Here is a 21772-nt window from a genome sequence, read left to right on the forward strand (position 1 = left end):
CCATTAGAGGCAGAGCTGCCTGGAGTCACTTACATTAGAGGCAGAGTTGCGGTGCGGTCAGTTGTACTGGGGACAGACCGCTTGATTCCCCAGATCTTACCTGTTCCCCGGTGCTCTTGCTAGACTGGTTACTGCGCGTGCGCTCGTTTTCACCCCTCCCCTTATCGCTCTCACGCAGACTCTCGGGAAGTCCTGCCCAACCCCCGTCCCTGCTGCTGTCAGTTGGCCAATGACGTTACCCGCGGGTGGGGCGGGGCTTAGCTTTGAATTGGCGCGGGGCACGGAGCGGTGGAGGGGACAGTCGAAGAGCGCGGAGCCGCGCGATGGGGCCGGTGGAACCCGCGGCTGAGGAGAGGGGCGCCGCGCGGGTGAAGCGCATCGCGGTGCCCCGGCCGCCCTCCATCGAGGAGTTCACCATCGTGAAGCCCATCAGCCGCGGCGCCTTCGGGAAGGTCTACCTGGGCCGCAAGGGGGGGAAGCTCTACGCTGTCAAGGTGAGAGCGGCGGGGCCGGAGCCCGAGCCCGACCCGCGGCGGAGGGTTCATCGCTGCTCCGGTTCCCGCAGTCACACCCGGAGCGCGACGGTCTCAGCGGGGCCCAGCGCTGCCCTCTGCAGACGGGACCCCAATAGCCCGGCAGGCAGGCAGCCAGCAGTCCCCAGCGATCGCCCGCTTGGGCTCGAATTAGCCGCGGGCTCGTAGCAGTTTCACTGGCTCGTCCCCCTCCCGCTGGGAATAGATGGGGGCGGGGCGTGGAGCTGCCGGGGGTGAGTCAGCCCCGCGATGTGCCAGTCTGGGGGGTTTGAAGCTGAGCAGTTGGGCCCGGCTCCTACGTGCTCTGTTGCGCGGCGAGGGCGTTTGGCCGCTGGCGCTGCGTCTTGCTGGGGGCCAGGCCCCGGCCTGAGGGGGCGGTGGCCGGGGAGTGGCGGCCCGTGGTACGCTCGGCGGGCGCAGGAGCCGTGAGTCTGTCTGAGTTCAAGACGCAGGTTGCTGAGTCGGGCTGCGCTCAGCAAACCGGAGCTCAGACCTGAGAGGAAAAATGAACTTTTACTGCTGGGCCCAGAGTCAGGGCTCCGTGAGCGGCAGCTGGGCATGTGCAGGCTGCTCCTGTTCCAGTGGTGTCCTGGCTGGCGCCACTACCCCTTGTTTGTGGTGCCCGCGGCGTTCTCAAGGCAGGCTTGTGCTTGTCTCTGTTTGCCCTCCCTGCAACTGTGTGGTTCAGGCCTGGTCTACACTACAGTTAAGTGATAAGTGTCCACCCTATAGTGTGCTCCCGTTGCTGTAAGTTGCCCACTACATTGACTTAATAAGTCTATGTCTACACTACAGCATATTTTGGCAAAACTTACATTCCACCTCACTGAGCGACATAAGTGCTTGTGTGGACAGCGCTGTAGACTGGAGAGCTTCTACTGCCGACATAGCTTCTGCTGCTTGCTAAGGTGATTTTTTTTTTATACCAATTCTCTCCCGGTGGCATACAGCGACTTCACCAGACGCGCTGCCCGTTTGCTGTCACGTCGCCCATTATGGTCTCATCCGCCATGCCAGGATGTTAGGGCAGAAACACTCTGGTGAGAGGAATGGATAGCTATTATAATCCCCAACCAGTCCCTTGTCACCAACCCCACAATTTGCCCATCTGGTTTTGACGTGCCCCGTCGCCAGTGGTCCCTGTTGAACACATTCTAGACCAGGCAAGGTCTCCATGCAGCCAACCAGTATCGCTGGGACATTCGAGACAGCCCTTTGTGCAGCTGTGGTGCAACACAGACAATGAGGCACGTTGTCGATGAATGCCTGTTGACTAGGTTCAGTGGTGGCCTAGAAGAACTGCATCATGCCACTGAAGATGCCATCACTTGGCTAGACTATGCACACACTAAATAAAATAAACCAGACGCGCTGCAGTGGCACAGCTGTGGCGCTGTATGTATAGACATATCCTAACTCCATCTCTGAGAGAGGCATAGCACTTAGGTTGATGAAGTTAGGGCAATGCAGTGCCTACCCAGACACTGTGTTACTTACATTGCCTGTTAGCTGTCAGCACAGCCCAGAGCCCTGCTGCCAGGACTGACATCACAAAGCAAATATACTCCCATAAACTTCTAAATTCCCTTTTTCATATTGAGTAATCTCAAAATGACAGAATTCCTTTCATTAGCTAACAAGATCTGTGGGGGCAGATCATTTGCAGTGTTGGGAAATTGTCTGAGACTGGATCTTTTGGAATCATGATTTTGGGAATGACATACCCTTAATTGATATATTGCACAGATGGAATGCTCACACAAACTTTCATTATGATCATTTTGTTTGGGTTGTTCCTAGGGGTAACAATGTTAAGCTTTTGATTTAAAAATCAAACAAAAAACAAAAAATCCCAAACACAGTCAGTACCAGGTTGAGTAATCAAGACCACCGGTCAGGGAAATAACCCACTTCCTTCCCTGATGAACCAAGGGACGTGCCCCACCCATGTACTTATTTGCTACACCAATACCGACTTGGACTCTAAATTCATTCTATGAGTGGCCTATCTGAGCCCACTTATCCACGGACATTTTAAAAACCTTGCAGCGCCCTTCCCATTCAGCCCCTGGCTCAGTGCTGTCACCCCTCTAGCTCCTGAGCCCATGCTCCAGTCTGTCCCCCACCATTAACTCTGCTGAAGCCCAATCTGTGACCCCCTCCAAGCAGTCCCGTATGCCCTCACTCTGTCTGTCCTAACTTGGGTTTGCGGGCAGGGTGCTGTGATGAATGCAGTTGGCTTCTGGCTATTCTAGTGCCACAGTGGCATCTGGTAGATGAAAGGCGGGACTGCAGGATTTCTCAGGCAGAATGTATTTTCGGGGCGGGGAGGGCGGAATCTGCATTGGATATGAATTGTGCACATGCGCAGTGGTGCACAGTTCCCCCAGAGTAAGCAGTAGATGGCAGAGGATATATTTGATGCAATATGGTATTGTTGCTGAAGCTCACAGTTAACAAAGGTTGTATGCAGTGTAGTTATAGCCATGTTGGTCCCAGAATATTAGGCAAGATGGGTGAGGTAGTATCTTTTATTAGACCAACATCAGTTTGTGAGCGAGACAAACGTTTGAGCCACACAGCGCCCTTCTTAAGGTACCTCAACCCACCTTGTCTCACAGTTAACGAAGACAGTTATTTGTCATCATTAATTGCTTGTGTTTGCTGAGGCTTTCTCCTGAGGAGACCAACATTTGATTACTTTTGATTATGAAATTGACATTACATTTTTCTTATGCAGAAATTAGATTTTCCCCCCTGAAAAATTAGCCAGTTAAGGCTGGGAATTTTAATGACATATGTTTTACTTATCACAAGTGTGCTCTTTTCACTGCATGTAACTTCTTTCTGAAGAGGATAGCAGTATTGCTTAATTGCAGAGGCAAGATTTCTGCATTTAAAATATTTTTCTTTAGAAGACCCAGTCATAATTCTAACTAAATTTTGCCATAAGTGCTAAGAAAGGGGTAGTTTCACTATTGATATTACCTCCTTGGAAAAAAGTTGTCCACACAAATATTTTAGACTTCCATCACAATTTTGACAGTGGGAGTCCCACTGTGCACGGGGCTAACAGTGGAAACCCTGGCTGCTCCAGGGCTGAGAGCGAGGGTGGCTGCTCTCAACCCCAGGCGGCTGACAGCAGAAAATCACGGGAAAGTAATAATTGACTTTTTTTTTTTACAATCATCCCACAATTTAAGTAGGGCTTTATCAATAAGTATTAAACATTGAATTTCTAATTATAGGTTATATATTTTACCAACAGCTGCACACGCTAGTTTGAAACTAAGCATTATTTTCACATAAAACTTAAAATAAGGAGTTAGCTTATTACTGGCAGCTAGGGAAGGAAAGCAGTGCCCACGTAAATGGAGGATGCATCCTGCAAGAATTTAAATCTTCTAAACTGGGTGAGATGGTATCTTTTATTGGTTAGAAAGTAAATTTAATACTTGCTGTCAACAGAGAAATTTTTCCACTCACAATGCTTTTAGAAGAGACTTTAAATAATGAAAAATTAACTTTAGTATCTGTCTGCACTTTTTAGCCATCTAAATACCTCGTCACCATATATTAAGCAGAGCTGAGTATGTGTCTAGAATCTATGATGTACAGCTAGAAGCTTCAGCTAAGTAAATTAGCAGGTCAAGATTTTGAGTTAACATTGAAGTTGAAATGTGTCTATACAAGAAATACACCAAGTTAGTGGTCTCAACATTTTTCCTATTGGGATCTCCCTTTCCTTATATGGAACCCTCTCCCGTTATAAATACGTCAGGGTGATCATGAGTCCCAGGTTAAGAACCCATGGCCTAAGCATTTAAACATTGGGAAATACAGAAGGAAGATAAATATTCAAATCCTCACAGTTCATATAATCCCTTAAGTAATATACGCATTAAATATCACATTTTAAAATCAACCTTAACCACCTTGTATCTTTGTCTAACTTCAACATATTGATTAGAAACCATGTTAAACCCACCCAATGTAAATGATATACAGTAGAACTCAGAGTTATGAACACCAGAGTTATGAACTGACCAGTCAACCACACACCTCATTTGGAACTGGAAGTATGCAATCAGGCAGGAGCAGAGACCTCCTCTTCCTTCCCTCCCTTCCCCCACCACAAAAAAGCAAATATCATACTGTGTTAAATGTAAATTACTGAAAAAAAGGGAAGATTTAAAAAAAAAAGAGAGAGATTTGACAAGATAAGGAAACTGTTTCTGTGCTTGTTTCATTTAAATTAAGATGGTTAAAAGCAGCATTTTTCTTCTTACTAAAATTTCAAATCTGTATTAAGTCAAAAACAACAAGGAGTCTGGTGGCACCTTAAAGACTAACAGATTTATTTGGGCATAAGCTTTCGTGGGTAAAAACCTCACTTCTTCAGATGCATAGAGTGAAAGTTACAGATGCAGGCATTATATACTGACACATGGAGAGCAGGGAGTTACTTCACAAGTGGAGAACCAGTGTTGACAGGGCCAATTCAATCAGGGTGGATGTAGTCCACTCCCAATAATAGATGAGGCGGTGTCAATTCCAGGAGAGGAAAAGCTGCTTCTGTAATGAGCCAACCACTCCCAGTCCCTATTCAAGCCCAGATTAATGGTGTTAAATTTGCAAATGAATTTTATTTCTGCTGTTTCTCTTTGAAGTCTGTTTCTGAAGTTTTTTTGTTCAATGACAGTGACTTTTCAATCTCCCTGGTCATTCTATTACAGATTTAAGTGTTCACTTACTGGCTTATGAATGTTACCATTCCTGATGTCCAATTTGTGTCCATTTATTCTTTTGCAGAGGGACTGTCCGGTTTGGCCAATGTACATGGCAGAGGGGCATTGCTGGCACATGATGGCATATATAACATTAGTGGATGTGCAGGTGAATGAGCCCTTGATGGTGTGGCTGATGTGGTTGGGTCCTCTGATGGTGTTGCCAGAGTAGATATGGGGACAGAGTAGGCAACGACATTTGCTACAGGGATTGGTTCCTAGGTTGGTGTTTCTGTGGTGCGGTGTGTAGTTGCCGGTGAGTATTTCCTTCAGGTTGGGGGGTTGTCTGTAAGCGAGGACTGGTCTGCCTCCCAAGGTCTGTGAGAGTGAGGGATCATTTTCCAGGATAGGTTGTAGATCGTGGATAATGCACTGGAGAGGTTTTAGCTGGGGGCTATATGTGATGGCCAGTGGTGTTCTGTTATTGTCCTTGTTGGGCCTGTCCTGTAGTAGGTGATTTCTTGGTACCCGTCTTGCTCTGTCAATCTGTTCCCTCACTTCCCCAGGTGGGTATTGTAGTTTTACGAATGCTTGATAAAGATCTTGTAGGTGTTTGTCTCTGTCGGAGGGGTTGGAGCAAATTCGGTTGTATCTTAGGGCTTGGCTATAGACAATGGATCGTGTGATGTGTCTTGGATGGAAGCTGGAGGCATATAGGTACGTATAGCGGTCAGTAGGTTTCCGGTATAGGGTGGTGTTTATGTGACCATCACTTATTTGCACTGTAGTGTCCAGGAAGTGAATCTCTTGTGTGGACTGGTCCAGGCTGAGGTTGATGGTGGGGTGGAAATTGTTGAAGTATTAAGTCAATATTCAGGTGTAAACTTTAGAGAGAACAACCATAATGTTTTGTTCAGAGTTGCAAACATTTTGGAGTTATGAATAACCTCCATTCCTGAGGCGTTTGTAACTCTGAGGTTCTACGGTACACTTTGGGCTACAGGTCCTCACTAACCATCACTGCTCAGTTGCTGTCTTGTAGTTCACTGGCTTGTTATGTTTGAGACGGGTATTTATATTGCCCCTCGCCCTCCATTTAAAGGCAATCAGTCCTTCCCTGACTAGTGTGTTAATGGAGCAGAAAGCTCATTCCTCCTCCAGCTTTCTTATACAAAAATGTCACCGTTCTTTCCCTCTATATCATTCCAACGTGAGCAAAGCACAGCTGTTCATTATACCAGGCTAGTGTGTTATTTACTGGGAAGTGGGAGCAGGGTCAGCATTTCTGCAAATGTAATTCATTTGTGGTCAATGATTTTAAAACATCCATTATTTGTATTTGTGATACGCATATTCCTGTTGAATGGTGGGTGGATATTGGTGGGCAGATTTAAGGTTGTTTTGGAATGTGCAATGTAATATTTTACACTTTTTTCATTTGAAGTGGTATGAACTGTGAGTGTATCTGAGGTTTCTTCTTCCTTTAATTATTATTTCCATATTTTTAAGTGCATATTTTTGTCTGTAATAGTCCTTGGTACACATTCAACAAATATTTAAACCTTATTGTTACTTTTAATTCCAGTTACTAGTTAAGTTTTGTATATCTTAATTTCCTTTTTCTAAAAATATGGGGACTAATGCTTTGCTTAGGAGCTCTATAAAGTCTACTTGACTCCACCCCTAGACCTAAAACCTCAATATGCCTAGTAAAGCCTTATTTATATTACAAATGCTTTGCAGGTATAGCTATACTGGCAGAGTCCTCTAATGTAGATGTAGCTTAATGCCTCCTTCCCCAAATGACATTAATTATGCCGACAGAAGCATAGGTTGGCATAGCTGCAGTGTTGGCTGGGATTGTGGTTTGTTTTTTTACCCACACCTCTGACTGATATAACTATGCCAACTTTGTAGCACAGACCTGGCGTAACTCTCTGCAGGGTCACTGGCTCCCTCCCCTGGTTCTCCCTAAAATGTAGAGGTAGCCAAGGGTAGGGTGGATTTGATTTAAATCAAATTGATTTAAATCACTAGTCAGGAAGACTTGATTTAATTATGGCTTTTTACATAAAAGTGCATTCTTTTTGATTGTTATAACCTTAATACATATTCTTCACAACTCAGAGATAGATGTAGGTTTCCTACAGCAACTCCTCACTTAACGTTGTAGTTATTATGTTCCTGAAAAATGCGACTTTAAGTGAAACGATGTTAAGCGAATCCAATTTCCCCATAAGAATGACTGTAAATGAGGGGGTTAGGTTCCAGGGAGATTTTTTTTTTTGCCGTACAGTACAGTACTGTAGTTGGGAGGTGCCCTTGCCTTACTCCACACAGGCACAGCCCACTGGCACTGGAGACAATGAAACAGGCAAGGAGGCTGAAGGTGCTGTAAGCTAGGAGAAGCACGTTGCGCAGCAGCAGCTTCCCCTACTCTGCAAGCACCAGGGGCAGGGGCTCAACCCTCGGCCCACCCATGCCACCCCTTCCTCCAAGCCCCCACCCTTAACCCGCCTATTCTTGCCCTCCCCTCCTCCTTTACTACCCACGCTGCGTCCTCACTCCTCTCCCCTGCCTCCTGCCCGTGGCAATCAGCTGGCTTGCGACGTTCAGGGGGTACGAGGGATGGGGGAGGAGTGAGGACTCGGCGCGCAGGCTCCCCTCTCCCTCCCCCCTCCTGCCCACAGCAATCAGCTGGCTTGTAGCGTTTGGGAGGAAGGGGGAGCCTCCGCGTTGAGTCCTCACTCCTCCCCCCTCCCTCCTGAATGCCGCAAGCTAGCTGATTGCTGCGGGCAGGAGGCAGAGGGAGGAGGGAGAAGGCGCTGATCCGCGGAGTCTACCGGCAGGCTGGAGGTGCTGTGTGGGGGGCATAGGGGAGCTGATGGGGGCACTGCCAGCTGTGGACAAAGCAAGCAGCCAAACGACATTATAGCGAAGCATTGCACAACTTTAAATGGAGCATGTTCTGTAATTGAGCAGGGATCAATTGATCGAAACAACATTAAGTGAGAGGATGTTAAGTGGGGAGTTGCTGTAAATTTTTAAACAGTGATTTATTTTGAAAACTTTTCAGATTAGTTTTACAGCTATATGAGAAAATGAATGATTGTTCGGTTATTTCATTTACCAAAGGTAACTGAAGCAGATAGTTTACCTCCCAATGACTTCATAAATATCTCCATTTCAACAAGTTAATAATTAATATTTGGAGGATTTTCTTGCCATGCTGTATTAGGAGGAGAACATCACCAGACAGACATTTATATTGTTTTATTTAACTAAAACAACAACGTTAAGTATTCTGGATTTTTTTTCTTCAACAGCAAACATATAATATTTTAACAAAACAAGCATATGTCCCTTGCTTCTCACATCTCCAGACTTCTTCTCCTTATCCAGATCTATTCCACCCCCAACAGTCTTCTATTCGTTGAACTTTCTGAAACTTTGCACTTTTAGAGAGAGGTGAGAGATTGACTCTGTGTACACAAATTTGCAGAGGGACAATAGAGTTGAGTTATGTTATTTCTCACCTCTATATATTATTTATTTATTTAAAAACATTTTTGCTGTTAATAAGCAGGTTACCTCTGGAGATACAAATCCACAGTTTGAGATCTGCAAAACTAAGCATCTCTGATGGTATCTTCTAGAGACTGAGCACTGAGTCCCATTGGTTAGATAGAAAGATTAACCTAGTTAATATATACAGAAACCTGTGGAACCCCATAAGATTGGGTCCCTAGTCCATGAACTATTGGAAGTCATTTACAAAACTTTTCTTAAACATTACATGAATATATTGTCTCATACTATAGAATTAGAATTTATAATCCCTATTCCATGATGAACGAGGAGTACTTGTGGCACCTTAGAGACTAACAAATTTATTTGAGCATAAGCTTTCATGGGCTAAAACCCATTTCATCCGATGCATCCAATGAAATGGGTTTTAGCCCATGAAAGCTTATGCTCAAATAAATTTGTTAGTCTCTAAGGTGCCACAAGTACTCCTCGTTCTTTTTGCTGATACAGACTAACATGGCTACCACTCTGAAACCTGATTCCATGATGAGATATCTTCGAGGTAAAATGTATCTTAATTAAAACTATCTTTAGATAGGTTTTTTCCTCAAAGCATTTTATCAAACAAATCCGATTTAAATAAAAAAATCTGATTTTTTTTTTTTTTAATCATTGATTTTTGTCCACCCTGGCCAAGGGGATCTTGTGGAACTCCTATCTTTACTTCACACTACTCTGCAAAGGTTTGGAGTGCCATAGAGCAACTGACCTCAGGCTACCAGTGTGAGTCAACAGAATAGCTCTACACTTCACACAGAGTCTTCAAATTTGTTTGTATCTCATAAGTAGGGCCCTACCAAATTTATGAGTGAACTGATCACCCTCATGGTATCTGGCTATTGTAGTAGAGGGGCAGGACTGGGGCGCCCCAGCTCAGGGGGTCCTACCATGCATCAGGATCCAGCTGCTAATCCTGGCTGGGCCAGGGAGAGACGAGGGATGGGACTTCCTCTTCTCCTGCAGGGGCCGCTCCTGGGCAGAGTCAGACCCAACTCCGGGAACCTCCCCCGGCTGCTGGAAGCTCCGTGGCTGTGCTGCCTTCATAGCTTTGCAACCATGAGGACCCCCAGAGTTATAACAGTGATATTTCATATGTAAACATCTGAAACAATGAAATTGACCATTTAAAAAATCCTATGACTGTGAAATTGACCAAAATTGACTGTGAATTTGGTAGGGCCCTACACATAAACTATATAACAATTGTGTCAAATATAATTTTTAACTATTTAATTACAACCTAATTTCTTCAAATATAGCTTATAAACTAGTTTTCAAGAAGCTCTAATTGCATGGAAAGTTGTTGTTATACTCTGAGTTAGAGGGACTCCAACACATTAGACGCTAGTCAGACATTCAGATGAGAGTAGCTGTTTTTTAATAACCTGAAATGCAAATAGTGTGAATAATTTTCTTCAGATGTTGCAGGAGAATTCTTCAAAGTAGGTGTCCATGTACAAAACCACAGCACCACAATACAAGGGCAGTATGTAAAAATGTCATTCTAGCTGTGCCATAGAGACATGGAACTCAGTGAAGGAAAGTGTATCTAGGAAACTGACTAACCTTATCAGCATGTGTATTCTTGAAAATAAATGAGCATGGCAAATTATTGTTGTGAATTCATTTCTACATGAATTGTTTTATAGGTGGTCAAAAAAGCAGACCTGATAAATAAAAACATGGTTCACCAGGTCCAGGCAGAGAGAGATGCATTGGCTCTCAGCAAAAGTCCTTTCATTGTACACTTATACTACTCACTTCAGTCAGCTAACAATGTGTACTTGGTGAGTAAATGGTTTACAGTGCTTTAAGACAGCTTTGAAAACATAGTGGAGAATGAAGTTCGTTAGAAGAATTGTAATGTTTAAAAATATGCTCTTGCAATAATGAGGATTGGGTATTTGGGTCATTTCATTTCACTTCTCATCCAATATGAGGTCTTAACTAGAGTAGTTATGTGGGATTAATATCTTCCTTCTCCCTGACTCCTTTTAACCCCTCCTTCTTTCTAACAGAAGAGTCCTTCCATGTAGCTAACCAGGTCAAGAATGCCTAGCACAATTTTGGGTCCAAAATAAAAATGAACCACATATTTAAGAAGACTGTGGGGTCAGAGTGTCTGTGTGTGTGCCTTGAAAAATATCCAGTAGATCACGAACAGTAAAATGTATGCTCTTGCTGCCAGTACTTAAAGTGCAGAGTTAATTGGGGTAGGTGGGAACGGGATGATTGAAGGATAAAATAAAGACTAGCACAGGCTTCTGACACACCCTTGAGATAAATATAGGCCAAGCCTTCTTCTGTGGTAGGCTCTCTGTGGTAGAACCAGCAATTTAACACTCCCTCCCCAAGTCTTGGAGTAGGATTTGAGCAGGATCCATACAAGAGATACCCTAGCTATGCAGAAGGCATTAGGACCCATACTTTTTAAAATGAAAGCCTAGATTCTGCCAGAAGGGATGAGGAAGACACTTTGGGCTGGTCTACACTGGGGGGGGGGAGGGGTCGAGCTAAGATACGCAACTTTCAGCTACGCAAATAGCGTAGGTGAAGTCGAAGTATCTTAGATCGAATTACCTGGGGTCCACACGGCACGGGATCGACGGCCGCGGCTCGCTCTGGTGGAGTTCCGGAGGCGACTGTGAGCACGTTCGGGGATCGATATATCGATCCCGGATAAATCGATTGCTACCCGCTGATACGGCGGGTAGTGAAGAGGTACCCTTTGTTGACACAAAAGCTTCCTACTTACTATTGGTGAGTGGATTTGTGAAATCTTGCTTTTGTGAAACATGCTATTCTCTTAATGTCTGTAGTATAGCATTTAATTTTGCATTAAATTTAATAAAGATGTATTGGTCTTTAGACACTGAAATAGCATTAATATTGGTTAGGACAGCCCAAATAAATTACAATTTAGAAAGTTAACCTTTTAAAATATGTTTAATGCAGGATCGTATTCAGACCATTTGTTATTGCCCTGATTATGTCAAGGAAAAACAGAGCTCAATTTTTTACATTTGGGCCTTTAAGCATGCTCATAATTACAGACTCGCCACTCTCTTGAATGCACAATTACTCTAGTCATGTACATAATCTTGGGAATTACTCATCTCTGAAAATTTAGGCCTGGATTTTGTATTATATATTTACATTTTCAAAATACAATCACTAAGATACTTTAATCTTGATAAGACAGATATTTTGTGAAACTTGGGATCAATTATCCTTGACTGACACTGAATTTTGCTTAATCAAATTATACTTCCTGTCATGGGAAGTGTTATTTGTAATCAATCTAGCCTATTGAAAAGCTAACCAGGGTTACAAAAAGAAGCAATAAAAAGCTTCTATGTCCATCAGAGGAATGTTTTATTAGCCATGTCATATGGATTAAGTCTTCTAAACAGAAAGAAATATAATTAAACATTGCTTCAGTGACTTCCCTAGGAAATGAGTTAAACTACCACAAGAATTATTTTATCTGCTTTACCCTATGTGAAATGCTCCTCTTTTGAAAAGAAAAAAGGTAGTTCATAATTGTGTAATCTTAAATATCTCAACCAAAAATAAAGATTCATTTTAAAAATGAAATCTTTCAATGGCAGGTGATGGAATATCTTATTGGTGGAGATGTCAAATCTCTTCTCCACATATATGGCTATTTTGATGAAGAAATGGCAGTGAAGTATATTTCTGAAGCAGCACTGGCTCTTGATTACCTTCACAGGCATGGGATAATCCACAGGTAAAAATCTAATATGTAGTTTTATGACTGCAAACCAATACATTGTTTGTTGTTAAAGCTCATTTTATGGTCTTAGCATGTAATCTTTGTGGAGTCCAGCTTTCATGTCATCAGCCTCTGAATATTGAGTTTCTATTTGTGAATATCCATCCCTAGACTAGTTTTTGAAGGGAGAAGCAACTTTGTCTTCCTTTAATTTGTCCCTCAAAGGGAATAAGAGGAGGAACTTGGCTACTCTGTCCCCAGTGCCCCGTGAATGCTATCAAGTCTTTGGGAGGATTGGGGAGAAGAAGGGAGGGACTGCTCTTCTCCCCCAGTGATGAAATATTCTCTTCAATTTATATTACTACTGCACTTCAAGGAATGCATTTTGAAATCTATAGCCAGTGGCTAGTAATGCTGAATGTCAAATGCTAGTAAGTACTAATAATTTGGTAGTCCTCAGTGAGACAGTTTGACATGCTCCCCAAGAGATTAAAATTATGAGATGCACAAATCTTGTGGCATATATTTCAGGCTACATGATGATGCTTGCATTTTTAATGCTAAGACACATTTAATTTTCTGACACATCTCTAGAATCTGTACTTAAAAATGGTTTCCTAATGGGAAATGGGCCCTAATATTGATCCTAGAGAACGATAAATGCCCTCATTGTTGGTTGAGTAACTTCTTTCTACTTAATGCTTTCTCCTCCCTTCTTTCTTATGCTAAATTGTCTATACGCCAATCTTATTTTTATATTTGCAGGGACCTGAAGCCAGACAACATGCTAATTTCTAATGAGGGCCATGTTAAATTGACAGACTTCGGGCTCTCCAGAGTTACTCTGAACAGAGGTGAGATGTGGATCAATGAGTCTGTGGTTCCTCAGTGGTTTCTAAATATCATGTTTTAATATTCTTGGTATTTTACATTCCAGTGGCATGTAGTGGCTCCAATCAGAATCAGGGTCCCCTGAGCCAGGCACTGTACCTAACCGATATTTCTAATCAATGACCAGTACAGTGGAACCTCAGAGTTATGAACACCAGAGTTATGAACTAACCAGTCAACCTACACACCTCGTTTGGAACCGGAATTACGCAATCAGGCAACAGCAGAGATTAAAAACAATAAAATAAAAGCAAATCCATTACAGTACTGTTAAATGTAAACTATTTAAAAAAAAAAAGGAAAGCAGCATTTTTATTCTGCATAGTAATGTTTCAAATCTGTATTAAGTCAATGTTCAGTTGTAAACTTTTGAAAGAACAACCATAATGTTTTGTTCAGAGTTATGAACATTTCAGAGTTACAAACAACCTCCATTCCTGAGGTGTTCGTAACTCTGAGGTTCTACTGTACTGGTACCACACATGACTGGTGCAGTTCCTTGACTAATGTTACTTACTGTTATAAAAGCATTAGTATTTAAGTAAATAGTAAGCTTTTGGAGGAGGGGGTATATAGTAAAAGTCATGGACAGCTCATGGGCCATGAGTTTTTGTTTACTGCCCATGACCTGGCCATGACTTTTAGTAAAAATATCTGTGACTAAAGGGTAGCCTTACTCATAACGGATGCATTATAATTTGTCCTGTAGTACATGATCCTATACTATTTCTCAAACAGACTATATGCCATTCTACAATCTTAGATACTGTGTAATATACTGTATGTGCCAGACAGTTGTGTATTTTTGAAGCTTCATAGTAAACTGTTACACAACATGTTATATTGTATATGCAACATAGCACAATAGTATAAACTTGCTGATATATACAGATCACCTCTGATGGTAGCTATTTTTACTTAATAGTTAATAGCCTCATTCCCTGAATTGCAGAATCTATCACTTTTTGAAAAGAGAATGTGCCATATATGGATGCTGACTAAATGATTAAAATATGTGATTTAGAGAGAAGAGCACAGTCTGTAAAAATTATACATTACTGAACCATTATGGCAGCAAAATTAGTGAGACAAGATGGATGAGGTAACACATTTTATTGGACTGTCTGTTGGTGAAAGAGAAGCTTTTGAGCTCCACAGAACTCTTCTTTGCATCTTGTATCCTGGACCAGTACAGTTACAACCCTGCAAACAAAAGTGAAATTAGTGTAAATCTACAGGAATGAAAAAATGTTAAGAAGCTATATGTATCTAAGGTTGTAGGAAAAATATGTATACTGTATTTGTGAAATAGTATGTGACTAATTATTATAGCAATTTTTATGTTAACTGTACGACCCTAATATTCTCGTAATGTATGGAAATTCTTACCTTACTTTCCAGACTGCCTTTTCTAAAAAAAAAAAAAAAAATCTTTCTATAGCCTTCCCTTTTATAGATGCACACTTCATAAGCTTAGTGGAAAAATCTTATTAAAAATGTACTGCAGATATGCCAGATTGATTTCTTTAGCCCGTCTCCCCCATCCTACCACAAAAACAGATCATAGTTTTGCCATGTTAAAATTACTATAACAGGTGTCTGTCACAGTGCATCTTAGCTCTATACATTAATTAGAACTGATTATGCCCCAGAAGGTATACTCAGTACCACCTTACCTCAAAATTCCTGGGGTCTCTTATTTCATCATTTTGAAAAAAAAAAAAAACAGTGGCAAGTTCTTACAAACATTTGCCTTCCTTTTGAACCTTTGCAGTATAGTATTGAAAACCTGAAAATGAAACTGACTTCAGTGGTTTTTATGGTGAGAAATGCAAAACATAAACAACATAGTGAAATCTAATTGGACTTTGAAAAGTCTTTTAGGATTAATAAAATAAATGTGATGAATGGTATTGGTAAAGAAATAGCTTGTGTAAAATTCAGAATTAAGTGAGAGAGCCATGTAAACCAAATTAAAGGACAAGCTTTTTTTCCACTGAATTTAAATACTGTTAATGACTGAAACTTTTCATTTATTGATCCAATAAAAACCTGACACACTGCATTAACTTCTAAATTTTAGAGATAAATATGATGGATATCCTTACTACACCATCAATGGCTAAGCCTAAACAAGATTATTCGCGCACTCCAGGACAAGTGTTGTCTCTCATCAGCTCTCTGGGTTTTGTAAGTAATCTAGTTATTTGTTTGTTAGTTTTCTTCAAACTGCTTGCATTTAAGGTAATGAAAAGAACTTAAGTTGGAGTAATGAGGCTTTTCCGTGTCTCAGTTGACCACAGCCAGTAGCATGTTTCGTGATTGGACTGCTCGTGCCTTTGACTTGAGTGTTCCAGAGGCTACTTTAGGTCTTACTCCAGATTAGTGAATTGCCAGATTTGGGTTGTGATTTCCGCTGAGCTCCAATTATAATTTAACTTTGAGTAAATTTAAGACTACATTTTCAGCTGCAGATGTTCTGTACAAACTTTAAGCCATTTATCTTTTAAGAAAGTTTCTATCATTTTGATAGTACACTCCAATCAGTGGGAAAATGCAAGGACCTAGTTCAAGTCCCATGTCTGCTGATGGTTTGCAACTTTCTCGAGAATTGGTTTCTCCCATGTCTGTTGGCCAAAAGGATTATACTCCTGTTTCAAACAAACTATTGAAATCATGTAAGTACTGAAAATATGTAAGTATAACAAATCGCATAATAAGCAATGCTGTCAATTTGCGGGTTTTTAACTTGACCAACTGCTTGAATGGGTCCAGTCATGGAGCTTACGTCTCTTCCAAAATACAATGCCTTCAGCCACATGATACTGTCTAACACTTGTTACTCCTGAGAGGATTCTGTGCCCCAAAAAAAAAAAAAAAAAAATTCTGTGCACAATATTTTAAAATTCTGCATATTTTATTGGTCAAATAATGTGGAGGCTCCAGCATGGCAGTGAGGAGCCAGGCCACTAGGTGCACAGAGATGAAAGATCACACTGCAAGCCCGCACACACACCAAGGGACGCAGGCTCTGTGGTGAGGCTGCACCTGACCCTGACAACAGTGCAAGGGCCAGGCCAGAAATACCCCAGGGCCCTGTCCCTCCACGGGCGCACCAGCTGTGGGTAGGCAGGCTCAGCTGGGCAGGATCTAAGTACGTAGATGGGTTTCATATGGGGGGATCCAGATGTGGGATGAGAGGGTTCTGTGGTGGGCAATCTGGGTGCAGGCAGCAGTTCAGTGTGGGGGGGTCTGGGTACTGGGGGGGATCTGGATGCACAGGGGCTTGTTGGGGGGGGTTCTGGATGCAGGGGCAATGAGACTCTATAGTGGGGTCCAGGTGAAGGTGGTTGGGGCTCAGCGGGGGGGAATCTGGGTGTGGGATGAAGGGGCTCAGCAGGAGGAGTCTGGGTGTGGGGTTCAGCGGGGGGTCTGAGTGCAGTTGATTGGGGCTCACTGGTGTGGGGGACTCATTAGGGTGGTCCAGGTGCATGGGGGTGGGGCCCATGGTGGGTGTTTGAGTGCAGGAGCTTCAGCGAGAGGTGGTCTGGGTGCAGGGATAGAGGTCTGGATGCAGGGGGGAAGGGCTTGGTAGGGGTCTGGATGCAGGAGGGGTAGGGCTTGGGTGTGTGTGGGAGGCTTAGCAGGGTGGTAGCTCGGGTGGGGGGGTGAGGTTTGTTAGGAGGTCCAGATGCACAGGGATTGGGCAGATGGGGAAACAGCTCCCTGTACAGGGAGCCCTCACCCCATGGCTGAGGAGTAATGGGGCAGGAAGCGAGGGGAGGGGATATGGAGCCGGGGAAAGTTTCCGGGGGTGCATCTGACCCAGCCACGGCCGATTTGTGCAGGGGAAATACGCTCCTCACTTACCCCTAGCCCAGCTGGGACTAGCAGCTGAGCCCAGTGCAGGGTAGGAGTCACCAGCCATGGCATCCCCAGTGGCAGGGGAGATTCATGGGTGGGGGGTTGTTTCGGGGCAGAAGGATTTGGATGCATAGGGGAGGGGTCTGACCCATACGCTTCATCCACCTCCCCCCACCCCCCATCACACATAGTGATATACCTCTGGCACAGAATTCCCCCAGGAATAACTAGTCTGGGTTGTTTGTTCAGTGCTGACTCCAACTGAAGTGTTCTTCCTATTGGATCACTAATGCCAGGTTTTGAATCTGAATGTACGAGCCAGTAAAGTCAAATGATCTATTTAAATCAAGAAACAAACACTAATTCAAAGATGTTACATGTCATATTTGCAGTACAACTAAGTTAGTTTTGCTCTGGGTGCCTTAAAATTTGAATTGTCTTACTTTGGTGTCTTGATATTCCTAAACTGAAATGCAAAAGATGGTCAGTGCAGTGCTAGTATTGATTCATTTGGTAAATTATGCCTCTTCAAAAATGATGAAACTCATTGTACGGAAGAGGTGCTGAGAACAATTCCTACATCAATTGAGGTTATGGAAGATTATCTTCAGAGTAGTGCTCAGATTTGGTATGAAGCTGGCTAATGTACACTATATCTTTCAGACAGAATTTGAACTTATTCATTATTTTTCCTTTCAAAGGTCTTGATGTTGCTGCCTTAAATCTCAGGATGCCAGTGAGGAGTTTAACTCCAACTCTCCTTCAATCTAGGAAGAGATTTGGTACCTCCAGTGCCAGTAGCCACTCACATACACACATGTCCAGTATGGAATCAGAATGCTGTAGCAGCCCCAGGTGGGAGAAAGATGTACAGGTCAGGACTACTTTATTTCTCCAAGATAACTTGCATAGTGTACTCCTACAAATGTAAGGGTTCCCATACACTGACCATACAGCTTTTCAAAGCACTTTCCGACTGCCCCCTCCCTCCCCCCAGTTACTCCAAAAGCACGGCTTAGATAGAATGGGTTAAATGCACTTTGAGTAGCTTTGCCCCTGTTCACTTTTTCAGCCAAATGCTCATCCTGTGCAGCACCATGGGAAGGGAAATTAGATTCCACCTCCCTACTGGCCTGCAGCAATGGGAATGGAAGAAAGCCTGCTGAGAGGAGATCTTAGCCTGATTCTTGCTCAGCTTTGTAATCAATGAGGCTAGCAGTTCTGGGGGGGCATAGATGGCCAGCATAGTGGGCAAGCTTCATTTCTTGTTTTCTAAACAAAATCAGATTGTCACAATGGCTGATTCCTGTTTGATTTTTCAATTACTTGTTTTTAGAATATATTTGTAGTGTCTTTTTGTAAGCAGGTGTGGTAAGAAATGTTTCATGTTAAACTGCAGTTTTCCATTAAGGTGGGAATAAAGTATTTTCAACCTAGGTCACAAAAGGGCATATTTCTGTAATGCTGTATTTCTAGAATTCTTACTATTTAAAAATAATTATGTGCTTATTTCCAGGAAACTGACGATATACTATGTTCTGGAACAGGCAAGACAAAGGAAAAGCTTTCTAATACGCGATTACTGAATGCAAAAGACAGTACAGCCTTAAAAAAGAAGGAACTTGAGTTTGCCATCTCTCCCATTGGTAGCAATGACTCTGGCTGCAGGCATGATGCAAAAATTGAGCATTTTGATGTAGGGGACACTCCTGTGACTGCATCAGATGTGAAAGATCTAGTCAGAAAATGTCTTTCTGAAAATAAGGCTTGGGAAGAAAAACTTGTGGAAAGAACTGGTGTGGCTAATGAGACAGGAAAATCTTCCAATCGCCAGCAGTTATGCTCATGGTTGGTTGATCCTGCCAAATGCATCAAAGAGGAGGACATTCTTGAAAAGCCAGGTGTAAAAAGAAGCTTTGAACTAGTTGACACCAGTCCTCTTCAAGAACTTAACTATGTCAAAAAAAGCAATGCAGAATATAAACGCGGCTGTCAAATCTCAGAATTTCAGGCAAACCAAAGCACAGGTTTAACAACGGAAATCCAGTGTTTAATGCTTTCTGGTGATAGAGGTCTACAGGAGACTCAAAAAAATGAAGAAAAAGCTAAGGATTCCATCTATAGGCAGCAAACATCAGAAAAGTCAGCCACTCCAATAATAGCTAAGAATCTTATGCATGAGCTAAATGCAGATTGTGAAAAAGACGGTAAAAAGGAATATATTAACTCTAGTTTCTTATGCATTGATGATGAAAAACCTCTCGGAATCTTGAGTGCAGACTCTGATTTATCCTTCCCTGAGATTTCTGTTACAGAAAGCCATTTAGAAAAGCAGCTTTCAGACCTGGATAAGAGCATTAAAGAACTTTCCTTTGAGGAATCAAAAACTGAGGACATGTCAGTAATGTTGTCCTGTTGTCAAGATGCCTCACCAAGAGGTGAGGAAGAGAATGTTGTCCAGGACAGCAAGCCTTTTTGCCATGAACAGGATAACGTCCTGAAATGTTTGGTTGAAACTCGTACTGACATAATCTCTTCTCCCTCAGAGGAGATGATGAAAACATTGAACCTCCTTAAAAAAAATGTTGTAGCTTTTCGAAGTTATAACAGTCCAATTAATGTGTCCAATGCATCTGAGCCATCAAGAATTAGCATGGCTTCTTTAGATGTAATGGATCTCTCTCCTGCTTGTAGTGGCTCTTACCCCATGGCTATTACCCCAGCACAAAAGGGAAGATCTTATAGGGTTTATCAGGTATGTATCCAAGTGTTGTAGTGGTAACTAGTATGTACATGTGGTCATTGATTTAATTATTTGATATTATATATGAAAGAGTCGAACAAAGGCAAGCAGAGGTAGCTTTTCAAAAGGTCAGACTGTGAGTGGATGCACATGCATTGCCAAAATTATTGCCTTTCAGCAAGAGCATAGTGATACTCTGTTATCACCCACAATTTGGCCTCTGAAAAATGCTGTCTCAGTTTGCCCTTCTGCAAGGGAAGATCCTTTGCTCAAAACTAGGCAAGGACAATTAAAAAGGGATGTACTCCTTTATTTTTGTCTCAGTACACACTCTCTTGGAGCAGTGAGACATTTCCTTTGGGCCACTTATTGTGGGAGTCTTTAGGTTTTCTGTTGGGCTGTGTTTCTTTCTTGACTCTTCTTTTCCTAGTGCAGTATATGAATGCTGCTGAGTGTTTGGCAGTTGCTGTTCTGCTTCATGTTTTGTCTCCCTGTGCTGTTGATGCTGTGATGCATTCTGTCAGTTTCAATTTAAGAGCGTGTCATTATGACTGATGCAAAGAAAAACTTCTGTATGCAGGGTGTGAAGTTCTCATTTTAACTGCAATAATCCTAATTATATTCACAATGATATAAATACATACGTTTACTGTTATTGAAATATGTATAGCCCTGCTGTCTGGACTTTAGAGAAATCGCCATTATATTAAGTAGCCCATGGGAAGAAAAAGGTAAGAGTGCATGTTTCAGTCCCCAGTGCCTGCTATTGTCTTGTTATTGGGCATTACTATTACTAGGTTAAGCTTTCTTAACTAACTGTTGCTAGGAAGGGGGAGGTTTAAAGCTGACCTAGGAGAGAGGGTATTGTTAAAATGTTCTCAGGGTTAGCAGTATGTGCTGAATGCCCCTGGCAGACTAAAGGAGACTAACTTCAATGTGTTAACTTTAAAAACCCCACTTTTTCTTTCCTGTGACTATCTGACCTTTTTTGGATTGCTAGCTCCTGCTTTACTGTGAAATCACATCAGCCATGGAAATTAGCTGTAGCATATAGTTCAGCCTGCACAGAGTTAGGACAGCAACTGCTTTATCTTCTGTACAAGATGGTCTTACAGCTTTTTTTTTATATATATAATTTTAGGCTGTACGTTTAGGTATCGAATTGTATGTAGTAAAACTGAATCTTGTAAAGTCAACCTAGTATTAAAATGGGACCTATGTGCCTTCTTCTTCGAGTGATTGCTCCAGTGTATTCAACAGTAGGTGTCTGCTCGCCACATGCACCGGTGCCGGAAGTTTTTTCCCTTAGCAGTACCCGTAGGAGGGGAGCACTGCTGCGACCCCTGGAGTGGCGCCTCTATATCACGCTATAAGGGGAGCTGCGCACTCCCCCCACCCTCAGTTCCTTCTTGACACCAGTGAAGGTAGTTGGAACTTTGTGCTCTAGCCTTGCTGTAGCCCTTCTAGTAGCCTTAGTAGTACTCATCTTCTCCATAGTTGGATAACTTCTTTAGTTAGTTGCCTGGTGCGGGGCATGCCCCAGGCTTCAAGTCGTGCGAATCCTGTCGCAGTTCTATGCCAAGAAGCGACCCGCACACTCAGTGTCTTCGCTACTTGGGTGAGACTCACGTAACTGATGGCTGTAAGATCTGTTGGTCGTTCAAGCCTCGAACGAAATGTGAGAGAGAGA

General features: G+C 42.7%; 1 protein-coding gene across 3 annotated transcripts in view; it reads left to right on the forward strand.

Moving 5' to 3' along the window:
• The first annotated feature begins 248 nt into the window (after nucleotides 1-248).
• The window catches only part of MASTL (microtubule associated serine/threonine kinase like), a 44238-nt gene continuing 22714 nt past the window's right edge, over nucleotides 249-21772 (forward strand). Inside the window, exons 1-8 of one of the 3 annotated variants that reach the window (XM_008162867.4) lie at nucleotides 249-494; nucleotides 10498-10635; nucleotides 12460-12599; nucleotides 13350-13438; nucleotides 15559-15665; nucleotides 16009-16153; nucleotides 18041-18213; nucleotides 18856-20094. In XM_008162867.4, the coding sequence (XP_008161089.1) occupies nucleotides 324-494; nucleotides 10498-10635; nucleotides 12460-12599; nucleotides 13350-13438; nucleotides 15559-15665; nucleotides 16009-16153; nucleotides 18041-18213; nucleotides 18856-20094 (2202 nt within the window). In that variant the 5' untranslated portion in view covers nucleotides 249-323. Of the gene's footprint in view, nucleotides 495-789; nucleotides 1442-1488; nucleotides 1574-10497; nucleotides 10636-12459; nucleotides 12600-13349; nucleotides 13439-15558; nucleotides 15666-16008; nucleotides 16154-18040; nucleotides 18214-18855; nucleotides 20095-21772 lie in introns of those variants that run through there. The other 2 variants (XM_042858128.2, XM_065582927.1) reach the window with 2 other exon arrangements.

Source organism: Chrysemys picta, chromosome 2 (assembly GCF_011386835.1).
Source record: "Chrysemys picta bellii isolate R12L10 chromosome 2, ASM1138683v2, whole genome shotgun sequence".
Taxonomy (NCBI): domain Eukaryota; kingdom Metazoa; phylum Chordata; order Testudines; family Emydidae; genus Chrysemys; species Chrysemys picta.